The 13,687-nt window shown below is 42.4% G+C and overlaps 1 protein-coding gene across 6 annotated transcripts in view; it reads left to right on the top strand.

Annotated features, from left to right (window-relative positions):
- sema4d (sema domain, immunoglobulin domain (Ig), transmembrane domain (TM) and short cytoplasmic domain, (semaphorin) 4D) overlaps nt 1-13,687 on the top strand; it is a 36,718-nt gene that overhangs the window by 14,529 nt on the left and 8,502 nt on the right. For 5 of the 6 annotated variants that reach the window (XM_031860010.1, XM_031860006.1, XM_031860011.1 and 2 more), the window contains exons 3-9: nt 9,757-9,890; nt 11,380-11,525; nt 11,618-11,680; nt 11,812-11,910; nt 12,035-12,128; nt 12,295-12,411; nt 12,933-13,084. In XM_031860010.1, coding sequence (XP_031715870.1) covers nt 9,757-9,890; nt 11,380-11,525; nt 11,618-11,680; nt 11,812-11,910; nt 12,035-12,128; nt 12,295-12,411; nt 12,933-13,084 — 805 coding nt within the window. Of the gene's footprint in view, nt 1-156; nt 216-9,756; nt 9,891-11,379; nt 11,526-11,617; nt 11,681-11,811; nt 11,911-12,034; nt 12,129-12,294; nt 12,412-12,932; nt 13,085-13,687 lie in introns of all 6 variants that reach the window. The other variant, XM_031860009.1, reaches the window with a different exon arrangement.

The raw sequence follows: 13,687 nt of genomic DNA on the forward strand, positions 1-13,687 counted from the left end.
AATTTTATTTTGTATATGTTCATCATATCTGTCTAACCATGGTCTAGACAACTAACCACATATACACACACACAAAATGCTTCCTCCCTCTTGTAGGCACACACACTCTACACAACTATCTTGTCTGATCTTTCTGTCTTCTCCCCCCCTCCCTAGCTTGAGGATTTTATAATTCTCTCCAGAGGAAGAGCGTCTCATCTTGTAAGGAGCCACAGGTCAGAAACTCTACTCCTCTCCCTCCCCCCCTCCTTTTTGTGCTGTGCAGACCGACACTGAGCCTCTCACGGGTCAGCATGCTTCAACACGAATGCTGCATGCTTCTCCAACCCCCCTCCCCCTGCACCTACCTCAGGGCTTTGCTCCCTTTATTTTAATTCCCCCTGTATGACCACACCTGGGCAATCCACCTTTGATTTGATTCCGCTTGGCTTTGGTGCTTGTGTGAAAATAAAACAACCCTTCCAATGATACTTTTTCCTTTTTCACCAATCATTTTGTCATTTGCCCTCGTCATGTGATTTGTTTTTCTCCTTTAAGTTGTGATTCTCTTGTTTTTATCTGCAAACCGGTGTTCTATGTTGTGTCTATCTATAATGTTCATGGTGCACATACACGCAGCTGCCTGCTTCCAGTGGCCCATTGTACAACCAGCTTTGCTCTACATTTGACTTTGCTAAAAACCCTCCCCCCCCCAAACAGTGATCGTCCAATCATAGCTTGGTAACCGTAACTAGGCACGTCTGGCCTGTCAAGCTTTCTACAAATGCTGAAGCTGTGTGAAGGGGGCTTGTAGGGTAGTTTAAAAACAAACGCATAGTGAAAGTAATGGATTAAAAAGTTGTCTAATGTTATGATTTCTGATGTTCTGTTACTTCCAATACCAAGGAGGATATCTTAAGGTTGCTGTGTTATGTGGGGTAATTGATTATGTTGCAAAAAGCCTCGTTCAAGAGTGACTTATGGAGCCAAGATTCCACTATATATATATATAGTTAGAGAAACGTTAATTTAGCTTAGTTTACCAACGTTAACTTAACTCACCAACACTTGTCTTCAAGGCACCAATACTTGCATTATTTTCTTATATTGCTTCTATGATTTATTTATATTCGTTCAAGATATTTTGCTTATTCAGCTGCTTGAATTTTAAGCGACCTCATTTCCCTAAATGCCTGCAATTATTTTAATTCCCGACGAGGACGGAAGTGTGCCCTAAATCTGCCCGCCAGATCACGAGAAAAACAGTGTGACAAGTGTTTTGAATTTTCAAGCCTGGCTTTGTGTTGTTCATGCCTTCCCTGTGCTGCGAAGGAAACGGTGAAATTAGTGTTTTATCTCCTGGTATGCCAAGTTCAGGAGGACACACTGTTGGCGCTGTGGCAGCCTGTGGGTGATGGGATGAGTTTTCACACAGCGCTCCAAAGGAGGTTTTTGTCTCTGCCGGGCCAAAATTACCACCATGAAATCGGTGCATGCTGAGAGAAAAGCAGAAGAGAAAGGGGTCCTCCTTACAGGCAGAAAGAAGAGGAGGAAAATATAGCAGTTTGTTTTGTGCACTGATGTTTACAGCCCCTTCAAATGCCCTGTGCCTGGTGGGAAAGCCTTGTAACTGTCATTTATAAGACTGTTTTTGTTTCGTCATTTATCTCATCGTATTCTTTCTCCAGTGCACCAAAAAATCTGTAAAATGTTTGCAATGTAGCTAAAGGCAATCGGATAATTATATTCCACATCGGTCGATTCACAGCCCAGACCTCACGTTTTATTTCACTCTGGGAGCTGAAGTCACCTGCCCTTTAGTTATTATTGCTGTTCAAAAAAAATAAAAAATACCACCAATGTGACTACCATTCACCAACTTGTGACCGCAAGGCCTTCAGCTGGGGACCACAAGACCTTCAGCTGGGCTTTCGCAGCTTCCTAAAATAGTCCCACATTATACGCCCCAAGGCCTCGCTGGCATCACAGTAGCCTCAAGGAAACTACATCAAGTGAAAGTTTTATGACTTTACTGAAAGCTGTGGCTTCCATGTGACCCCAAGCTACATACTGCATATGTACCACAAGACAGGTGACAAAAAGGTTTTCCTACAGCTTAGATTTGGAAGAAATTTTTGTTTTTTTCTCCATTTACAGAAATGTGTGCATTATTGGTAATATTGGCATTTTGCACAACAAACATTATTCTTATATTGACACTGGAAAAGGGCTGTTTACTACGGGAGTAATGCATTAATTGGCTTTAGGAAAGTGTTAATATTGCTGTCTGAAAACTGTACTTTTCAGGATGAAGCCATAAAGGCAATTTCCAGATGTGTAAATTCATCAGCTTCTCTTTTCTAGGTGATCCTCAAAACTTTAAGTTCATTTATTTTGTGCCAATGCAGATGTCAATAGTAAAACCTCCTCTACTGTTTTCTCCTTGTAATTAAAAGAAAAAAGTGTATGGTGATTATGTTTTCATGTTGGACTGCAGAGGCACATTGGGTACTCAGATGGGGAACACCACACAGCAACCCGTGTTCCTCTAGTTAGCTCACTTCACTCGCCTGTATGTTTTATAGGGAAGTTTTTCAGATCTTCCAGAACCACGTGGCTCGGGGAAAAGGCGTGTTGTTTTTAAAAAGCTTGCCATCGGCCGACTAAATATACTCTTTACTGGACCTGACCCCTCATTTGCCTTTGCTGTGGCCACTTTAGGTTGACATGCTAGCTCAGCAAGGGCCCAACAACTAGTAATTATATGGGAGGGTTTCCATTTAACATCCCCCGTATAGTGTTGCCTTCACACAAGCTCTTTTCCTCAGTTTAGACATTTGGGTTTTCATTAATGGTACATTCTAACTCCTATTACTTCATTGCAACACAACCAGAAGTGGGTTTTCTGCATCCAGCCTGCCCCAGAAATGAGCATCGTGTGCTCCTTGTCATCATTCAGCCTTAAATGTAGATGCCAATGAATGAATAATGCTGTTAATCCTTGATCTGGCTTTTTAAAAACGTTGCCTCCCATCTGTCATCCGGCGAGCTCGCCGCGGATAACGTACGTTGCTGCATCAGCTGCTGCAGTTTTCAGATGATGGTCTCTTGTACGAGCGACAGTCAGCTGTGCAGTGCGGGTCACCCAGCTGTTCCCCGGCTTTCAGATGGCTCTACGTTAACATGATGTGGCTTCGACACGGTGGCTTTGCACTTCGCAACCGAAGGCTGATGTCTCTCTTCAGTCAATTCCACATGGTTTGGACGAGGACCACAGCTGCAGGTTGAACAGTTGGGTGTTGATTTATCCAGACAATTGGTGAAATTAAGAAAATAATTAAAAGTATGGGGACCTCCACACATTTACACATCACTGCTTGAGACTAGCAGCTTCATTAGCTGCTACTAGCATAACTGTCGGTGCTTGAGTTGCATTGTGGGTGATGTAGGCCCCAAGATTTAACAAGGAAGAAGAATGCTTTGTTCATTTTGATCTTTTTTAACCGTCGACAATGACATAGGAGTGCAATAAGATGCTGCACAAAACCTGATCTTGGTTATGAGATGGACTTGTAACAGTCAGCTGGATTTGTAATACCAGTAGCTCAGCCCATACTGAGAGACTATAAAGCCACGACTTTCATTACTGGAGAAGTTAAAAACATTTCATCTGTCTATGGGGAAACCCTAAACTCTGATGCAGCTGGCAGTATTTTAAGATGGGCTCTCGGACCCTGTCTGGTCTTATAAGAGGGATTTGATGCCCGCAGTTGTCATTATGTGAGCTTGTGCCAGTCTCTGCCACATCTACAGCCAAACTCCATTAATCTGCAAATGACATTGGAGCGGACATCTGTCTCCATCAGTGTGTCATCCTCTGCGGCCTCAGTATTTTATTTCAAGTGAAGGCTCTTCTGCTCACTCACTTTCTCATCCAGGCCCGGCTCCAAATAACCCACAAACCCCCGGAGAATATAAGAGCAGGTCTTAGTGCTGTTGGAGAGAGAAGCACGAACGCTTTGAGACACTGAAATACATCTTCATATGTGTGTACTAAAGAAAGACGAGGCATACGATTACTGACGGTCCATACTCTAATCATTTACCTAAATGTCATGGATGCAAATATCAATGTCTACCCTCATTGATATTTATTGGTTGGGCTACCGTCTAAGAAGCAGCTGTAGAAAAGATTAATTCCTCCTCCTTGGTGCTGAGTTGACAACAGCTCTAGACTTAACATGGAAGTGCAAAGCAGCAACTTTTAATGTCATATTGAACTGCCAAAAGAGACATTCTTTCCACGAAATGAACTACTTCAAGCACATTTCCCATTACACAGTTTGTTTGCGAGTCGCTCGGCACATCAGCATTATAGCAGCAGACGGAGAAAACAAAATGAGTCGCAGCCTCTTGGCTCGCTGCGGCAAAAATGAAGAAGAGCATCTCTGTGCATTGATGCCCGACGATGAGTACATGGAAAATGGAGCCAGCGAGGGGTTGGAGCTGTTGGCAGGCTCTGAATGTCCGACTCCTTCACATCACCCTCCATCACACTCTGCATCCTCACCATACTCTCTGCTCACAGGATGCGCGGAGCTTCTTTTTCGGCTCTCTCTGCTTTGGAAATGAGATGCTAAGTGGTGGAGCCGCGATGTGGTGCAAGTCACATTTCATCAGGGAATTCAGACAAAGATGGTTTAGTTGATACAGCTTCTGTCCACTTTTACTATTTCCCTCGCCAAAAGGACTTTTAATTCGTCTTCAGACCGACTTGAACCCTCCATTCATTTGAATGAAGCCAGTCCGTCGACGCAGCCGGTTTTGATTCACTGTCAGATTTCTCCCATTGTTGGCAACACTAAATGCATAAATAAAGGCCGTATCAAGCTTCACTTATATTCGGTGGGAAGGTCCGCAGTACTTCATGACTGAATATGAGGTTATTCCGTGCCGTCACTGTTTCTACGTCGTTTCATTCACTGTGTTAGTGAGCGAGGGTTGTGTGAGAAGTGGAGATGGCTTTAGTGCGTTGCTGAAAAGCAGAATATAGTTACATTTGTTAGAAAGCGCACATCTGTGCACTACGTTGTCTACGGTTTCGCTACGGATCGGTAAGGACATGATTATCTTCATTTAATTCAATATCTTTGTCATTGTCTTTGTGACATCCTATGATGCTCTGCTATCAATGACTTTAGGTGGGAATGTAAAAGGAAATGGAACAAACAGGAGTAGAGCAACCAGCGCTGCTGTAACTGCTTCTACCGACCACTTTCTAGAAGTGAGTGTTGAAGACTTGTACAGATTGTTGTTTTACATTTTCAGAACTTTCCAGAAAGTCGAGTTGCTTGTTTCCCACCAGTGCTTCCCTGTTGACAGTAATGGACTCGGAGGGGAAATGTAAACTGTCAGCTTTTCTTCCTGCTTGATAGTTCCGTGTTCTGTCTTTGCCGTAGTTCTCGCTGTAGTCTGTTGAATGTTTGTGCTGCATCTAAATGTGACTTATCTACACCCAGCAGAGGGAAGTGGGTTTTTCTTTTCTGTTATTAAAGATGTACACCTGTTGATCTTTAAACAAAGAAGGCCATGAGGAAGCCACTCTGTATCTCTTATCTTGTTGTCCTTCACCAGCTCACTGCTCTGCCTCGAGTAGAAACTACACACAGACTTTTTTTATTCCTTTAAAAAAAAAAATGCTATTTTATTTTCATACAGAAATTAGGGAAGAGTGTAGGTGTGGTGGCCTGCCTTGGTAATGCAGCAGTCAGTTTGGTTGTGCTTGATTAGCTAACAGTGTGTGCTGAAGGGGGAAAACGTTAATCAAGAAGTGTACAGCTGCGCCCCCCCCCCCCACGCAGAGGTTAAATCTGGTTATGCATTGATTTACTATCGTGACCGGCTTCAATCAGAATGAATTGGTTGGCACACTCGTGTTGATTTTATTGTGGTGCATAAAGACATGAAATCACTTTCCAGCGTTTAGGTTCCTCTCACTTTCATACTCACCAACACATTCTCACACACACACACACACACACTCTGTGTCCTCTGTCCTCAGTGGGCAGCCTGCCAATGTCTATGCCCCATTAACAGCACAGTGCTGGGAACCCCAAGGCCCCAAGCAGGTGTCAACCTCCCCGCTCAGCCAAAGGAGCTGAGCAGGGAACACAAAGGGCTCAAAAGACCTGCCAGCATGGTAACAGTCTTAAATGTCCCTGGCCAGTGTGGCCACTCCTCTAAATCTCCCAGCAGCATCGGGTAGCTGCCAGTTTGCTCTTTCTGCTACTGTAACACTGACTCTCAAAGCTTTTTTTAAGTTTGCCCCCAACGGGGTTCAGAGTGGTGAGATTGATAGAGGGCGTCAGGAGTGCACACACGGAGGGACGAGTCCAGTTTGAGTCTTTTATTTCCGCAGCGTGTTCGAGGAAAACAAGCCAAAAACTAGAGGCTGAGAAGAGAGATGAATTTTTGTTTGTCTGGTTTTTTTTTTTCCCCATGGATTTAGAATTGTTATCTCATCCGTTCACACTGTGGCTACGTCACTCCCTTCCTTTCTCCCCGTCTCTGTTTAACGGTTTCTTCTGCCGCCATCGGACAGTTTATGGATCATCCTTACGGGATGCTTCCACATCTCATGGGCTTGTGCGACCTTTTGAAAACCCTGGCTTGGCTCAGGGCTTAAGCTGTGTTGGCATTTAGATTGGCAAGACTGTAAAAGAAGAGGATGAGAGGGAGAAGTGATGCCTTTCTTCTGTACTTCGTCCTCTGTCCTCCCTCCTTTCTCTCTCCCTCTCTGTTCATTGTTGCCAACTCTGCAGTGATGATGTGGATGTGATGGAGGGGGTTGGAGTGGATTGGAGTGGAGGCTACCCTCATCTTCAGCAAACAATAGGTCCTTGTGTGTTTGACCCCCTCTTTAGCAGATTGGAGTCCATGGCTTGGGCTGAAGCCGGGATGGAATTCCACCTTTGCCAGATTTAGTGGGTGGAAACCCTCACAAAAAAACCCCAAAACAATCCCAGTGTTATGAGGGTCATAGCTCTGGGGTAATTTATTCTTATTTACAACCACATCAATAATCAATTATCGTTCTCTCGCTGTGGTGACCCCCATTGATCGCCACATGATATATCGCCCCCTCGGCTGTGTAATTGATGACTAACCTATATTTGAGCGTGATGAGCCACATTGGTGCTACTAGGTCAGTTAAAATGTTGTTGACAATGATTTATTTGTCCTATTGTCGAATTATTTGTTCTCTCATTTCAGTTGGTAAATTTAAAATGAGGACAAATGACCTAATGAAGCAGTAAAAAACGCTTTACATTCCCCTCGTTTTCATTCACTACGCCTTCTTTCAGCCAACTTTTAAGTCGACACCATTATTTTCAGTAGCTTGAATGCTAATTCGATCCATATTACTGAGACATGAGCCTGTGAGAGAGAAGTTTTATCTCAGTCCTCGTCTTACAAGACATCCGATAACCTTTTATCCCCATGTGACCGGCCCACCCATTTTGCGGAGGTGTGCTGCGGATACTTTAGCAAAACCAGAATGACCTGCTTTGTGCCAGATCGCTTTACTTCCTCAAGAGGACTGCGTGCTATCGCCAACCAGAGCCAGCTGCCTTCTGTCTATTACAACAACAACATTGGCCTTCAGCGTCCTCCCCATTAACGTAAAAGCCAACTTCATCTGCGTTAAACGAGAGGAAAGTCAGGGTACAAAGCTGTGGCTGTTGCCGACACGCCCCACACTCGCGTGATTGGATCAGGAGACGGGAAGCACTTGAATCTTACAATTGAATTATGTCAGTTAATCACTTTTCTGAGTTAATACCATTTCAGTGTGGATAATATTGACAAGAGTAATCACTCTTCCGTCCGTGTCAGAATGAATTTGCTTGACCGTCATGAAAATTGACCTTTAAGATTATTTTGCCCGTGCCCTGCCTCGCAGTACATTTGGCCAACCTTGCATGTATTACAAGCAGGATTGAGAACAGATTTAGAGATTTATTTTAATATTTAACTTAAGCTTTAAAGCATGAGCTCCCCCCACTCCCAGCTTTTCTGCTGACCTAAAACAGGCCACTTGAAATGCGGTTTGGTCAACCAGAGGATATATCACCATTTTAGACAAAAACAAAAATGTTATTAGTTATAATAACTGAATCTTCTATATTTGAGATCCAAAATAAAATGCACAGCATTTCAAGATAAATCCATGTACTTGTCCTATATTGAACTGTGACATTGTTTTTTATTTTATGCAATGTCGAGATTTATTGAGACCATTTGTGACCAAAAGTACCGTTAACTATTTATTATATCACTTCTCAGCGTTTAGGAATACTTTATTGATTTTACTAGAAGAATCTGCAGTGACGTTTTTTAGGTTTTATTGAATATATGAAGCATGGACCTCCTGAGCTCGGGCTGGATTAATGATGGACTTCTAGAAAAGGCACAGAGCAGCCTAATGGAGTCCTTATCAGGCGCATCGTGAGTGGATGCACCGGGACGGAGCTGTTAAAAGACAGAAGGATCACACAGCTGCACAAATTGGATAAATAGAAAACGACACCTGCATCTGATAAGAGCCGATAGATGCCAGGAATGTTGTCGTCATCCCCATTGTCGTCATCATCACCCGAGGCAAACGGATACACCTCTTACTGTGCTTAAACAATAGTGCGGCGGAGTATAATACGTTTTCTAAAAGGGGGGATTTTCTTAAGCCTTAAGGTGTTAAGTTGTTGCTTAACGCACATGCCGACATCAACTGAAGTGTCATACAGTAGTCCTAACACGCACAACATAAACGGCACTGTTAATAGAGTTTAATGCCGCTATAAGTGTTAGTTCAGGACCTCATCACGTGCTGCAGCCCTCACTCTCTTTCCTCCTCACTGCCCCCTCTCTGATGGAGCTTCTCATCCATCCGTCTACCTGCTTTGTTGTTTTGCATTTCTGAAATGTTTCCGAGATCCAAAACGCAACCAGTCATTGGCTAAAAAGCTTTAAGATTTCCACTGACAGGAAAGTATCAAAATTGCAATTGTCAGAGTTGTTTATGAACTATCCTTTTTTTTGTGGTGTGAAAGAGAGAACGGACATGATTAGCATAAGTTCCTGATTATTAGGTGACGTTTGCAGCTGACTGCTGTGTACACCATTTGTTTAACAACCCAAATGAATAAAGCACATGAAAAATAAAAAAGGCACACTAGGTTTTTTGACATTTCATAACATTCCTAAGCTGCTATCAATTATTAGTCATTGTTGATTAATCTGCAGATTATTATCTCAATTCATTGATTCATCAATTAGTATTTAAAATATGAGTTTTGTTTGTGAAAAATGGCCATCACAATGTTGCAGTCCAAAACCCAAAGATATTTAATTAACTGTCATTTCTGTAAAAGAATACTTGAAATGTAAAAACATAAATTTCACACATGCTTTTATTGTAGGAGTGTGTTTTTTAAATATATTGTGTAGTTTCTGTCCAAAACATCTTCTTCCGTTGATTTTATTCAAATGCGTGTGTTGGCTTTACTAACCTACTAAGCGACACAAAGAGGATGAATCAGTCCCGCCAGCTTTCAGTATGAGGGAAGTGGATTTGATGCCTTCCCCCTTTTGAGCGCGTGTGTGTGCTGCATGATAAGATATCAGCCTGTGAGGAAGCCGGTCATTTCTACATCCCTGTAGAATATACATTTTTGAGCACAAGGTTTTAGTGTATTGCTTTTACTTTTTGTCTTGCAGAGGAAACTTCACCGTTCCGAAGTTATCGGAGTCCAATATGGGATTTGGCGTGCTGGGAGTGTTTCTGGGGCTGCTCCTGGAGGTCTCCACCCACGGACCGCATGCTGTGCCTCGAACCTCCTGGAGACACCAAGGTGAGATTTGATGCCATTATATAAATAAAATAATCTAAATGTAACATTTCTGAGTGATTAAACATAAGGTGTTACGCAATTGAAAGAAATAATGGTTGCAGTTTGGATAACGAATTGTTCTTTAGGTACAAATACCAAACATTTGCTAATAATAGTAAATAACATAATGTCCTCTTTACAGTAAATGTAAATCACTTCTGGTAAATGTTCTCTTGAAACCTCTGTGCTGATTTAAATTGAAAGCTTGCTTGAGTCAGAGTCTACGGCCACTCAATTTGGGAGGTCGTACTTGTTAGACTGAGTTGGTATTTATGAGCTTACACAATGTTAAAACAAGAGACGCTAACATGAACTTAAGTTGCTCCACTAGCAATGCGTGGAGAGCTGAGCCTTCACACCACACAGATGGACAGATCTTTGTGATTTATGAAACCTCTTTCCACTCAAGGTTCACCATATAGTCAGGGGACACCTGTTTTCTTAACTGTATCTCAAACGAACCTCAGACTCACCGCAGCTCTCAAGTTAGAGCGTTCAGGCGTCCGGCGGACGTTCTGTTTGCATGCTCCCATTTACATAAATAGCTCCAGTAACTCTGTGAGAACCAGTGCAGCTCACCCTTTAACAAAGTTTCTCCGCTCACTGTGGCACAGTCGGTGTTTCAGTCTGTCAGTGAGGCTATTTGCTTTCATCGTTGTGGTGTTTACGTCCAGGCACCTGCAACCCGAACCCACTTGCACCTGGCACAGGCAGAGCCAGCCAGACACAAGCGCTCCACGAGAGATGCACTCTGAGAGGCAAAATGAAACTATCTTTATCTCAGATTACATCTGTTACCTGTTGTTGAACTGTTGAAATTTACCCGTTTACTCCTGATGAACTTAAGGTGTAACTTGAACCTGCATTAAATGTTTTTGTTTTTTGGCCACTTGGGGGCAGCATAAACAAGCTGTTAACATTGTACTGACATATTATCTGTTTCTAAAGTTGTTATGATGAACTTGTTAGCGAGATGGCGTATGTTTAAACATCCAGCACTAAGCAACATTAGTATTCATTTTGAGTCGTGTTTCTGTCCAACTTATAAATGTAAATCCAACATTCACTCTGCTTTTAGCTCCGTTTTTGTCTCCACCAACCCCTGAGAAATAAATATGACTCCACTATGTTCACCAGCTAGTCGCTAACTCTGTCTGTCTGCTGTTTGGCGTTGAGCAGGCAGCATCCGCTCTGTTCAAACCAAAACGATGAGCTGGAAGCGGTTAAACCGCTCTGTAGAGCTGAGGAGGAACTGGAGAGTTTGGTGATAATTATCTGTGGGTTTGTCACTACAAGAGACTCTTCCCACATAGTCACGTGGTCCAATGTTAATATAGAGATATTGATCATAGCGGCTTTAAATTAAATTCTCAATACTACTGAATACAACTGTTAATAAGAGACTTTTTGGGGACGGTAAAGCAATGTGATCCAATGGTTCTGTGCTCAGATTTAGATCTGATGGAGTTTTCGGAGCCTGAGATCTTCAACTACTCCACGTTGTTGCTGAGTGAGAAAAGAGACGCGCTGTATGTGGGAGCCAGGGAGGCCATCTTTGAGCTGAGCAAGAAGAATGTGACGGTCAAAAACAACAAGGTACCAAAAATACAAATGACATTCCTAACGGGAAGGAAAAAACATGTTCAATTTGAGTAATGATTTTCTTTAAAAAAAATGATGATTTTAAGGTTCAATGGACAGTTGCGGAAAACCCCATGGTGATGTGCACGCAAAAAGGAAAATCAAAAGAGGTTTGTTCAATAATAATTATAATTTATTGTTGGTGTTGTTTTTTCTAAACCGATATGTTGTCAGAATCACTCTCTGTCGTGTCAATACAATAAACAAGTGTCTTCTAATTTGCTCATTGATTGCCTTCCAGAGAGATTGTCTGAACTACATTAGAGTGCTCCAAGTCGTAGACGATGAGCGGCTGTATGTCTGCGGCACGCACGCATTCCAACCTCAGTGTGACTACTTGGTAGGTCAATGCTCGATCCCTCCTTAACTGGAAACACCACACTGCAATAATAAACATGTGCCGGGGCTCTCCAATCATCCCCCGCAGCTGACAACTCAAATTTGACCGTGAGCTCCTCTTTCAGAACCTCGCTGACTTTTCGTTGGACGGTCGACCTGAAGATGGCCGGGGAAAGTGCTCCTTTGACCCGTCGCAAAGCTTTACTACCGTCATGGTTGGTGAGTTGGGGCCCAGTTTTATGTCATTTCACAAAGAGCTCTGTTGGTTGTCAGCCCTGCTATAAAAAGCACAATAATCCCCAATAATCTGTTATTTTGGGAGGCAAAATGGATTTGCTTGGAAAATAAATTGCTGTTTTTGTTTTATTCTCCGCTTTTCTGTCAGATGGAGAACTGTATTCAGGGACGTCTTATAACTTCTTAGGCAGTGAACCGATTATTTCCAGATACTCTCCATCCCAGTCCCTGCTGAGGACGGAGTACTCCACATCGTGGCTCAATGGTGAGTAGGGGCAATATGTGATGAGTGAACATCTTGAGTTAATGTCAATAAAGTAATGGATGAGAGAGAAGGAAGAGATGGATCAGTGTCTCTGCTGTTCATAATACCAATTGAAATGACAAAATCGTTGCCAGCAGCAGGTTGTTTCAGCTGCCGCTTGTTAATGTGAATTCTGTGAGAAACTTGATATCAGGCCAAAATTAAATTGTTCATGAAGTAAAATATACTCCACTCTGTAACAACACTGTACAGCCGCAAGTGGACTTTCCCTCATCGTTGCGACGCATCGGTTTCAGGAGTCAAATTCTCCAGTTTAACTTTCGTTCATATCAATAATTTAAGCTTATAAACTTAATATCTTTCCACCTTTGGACCTCCAGTCATTGGATTTAATAGCTCATGAAAAATAAGGTGTGTCAGATTAAGTAGTGTACAGCTGTTATTTCAGTGTGACAGATACATATTTATTGTCCTTCCTACATTCCCTTTTACTGATGCCTCTCTCTCTGCTTTCTTTGCAGAGCCCAGTTTCGTTTTTGCCGACGTGATCAGTGACGGGGGAAACAAAGCAGACGGCGAGGACGATAAAATCTACTACTTCTTCACCGAGGTGTCGGTGGAGTACGAATTCTTTGGCAAGCTGCTCATCCCCAGGGTGGCGCGCGTCTGTAAGGTCAGTACACGTCACGTACCATCTGCACATACCGGCGGCATCCCTCTTCAGCCCGTATCCACCTGCTGTCTGTGTTTGCATCTCGTTCTTCTTGTACGGCCTTCTTTCCATTATCTTGAATCTCTCACCTGAGCTCATATCATGGTACAAATCAAGTTAGTCAGTTAGTAAGGTATGTATTAGGTCATGCACATACATCACCACTGGAGGGGCACAATGATGTAAAGAACAATACATGTATTTATCAAATGATAGAATTGGTTAAAACAATTTTTGTATATAATTTAAATGATATAAATGTTATGTAAACCTGTTTTGCTAATGCACTTACTAATCTTAAATTCATACAAATAGTTATGATACTATCTGAATATTCATGTTTTACTTGCATCTTTGCATCAAAGAGCTTTGTGGACTGATGTTCAAATCTAGCATCTTTATAGGAGAATATTAACCATAAATATAGATATTACCCGAAAAACAACATTGGCTGGACAAAATATGTCCGCCAAGCACTCCTAGAACTTAATGCTTTTCACGAATGATAATATCTGGAGGTGGCTTAACCAAAAATACAATTTTGAAAAGTAATAGTGGCATGTC

Source organism: Anarrhichthys ocellatus, unplaced genomic scaffold (genome assembly GCF_004355925.1).
Source record: "Anarrhichthys ocellatus isolate YVR2014 unplaced genomic scaffold, GSC_Weel_1.0 scaffold23, whole genome shotgun sequence".
Classification (NCBI taxonomy): domain Eukaryota; kingdom Metazoa; phylum Chordata; class Actinopteri; order Perciformes; family Anarhichadidae; genus Anarrhichthys; species Anarrhichthys ocellatus.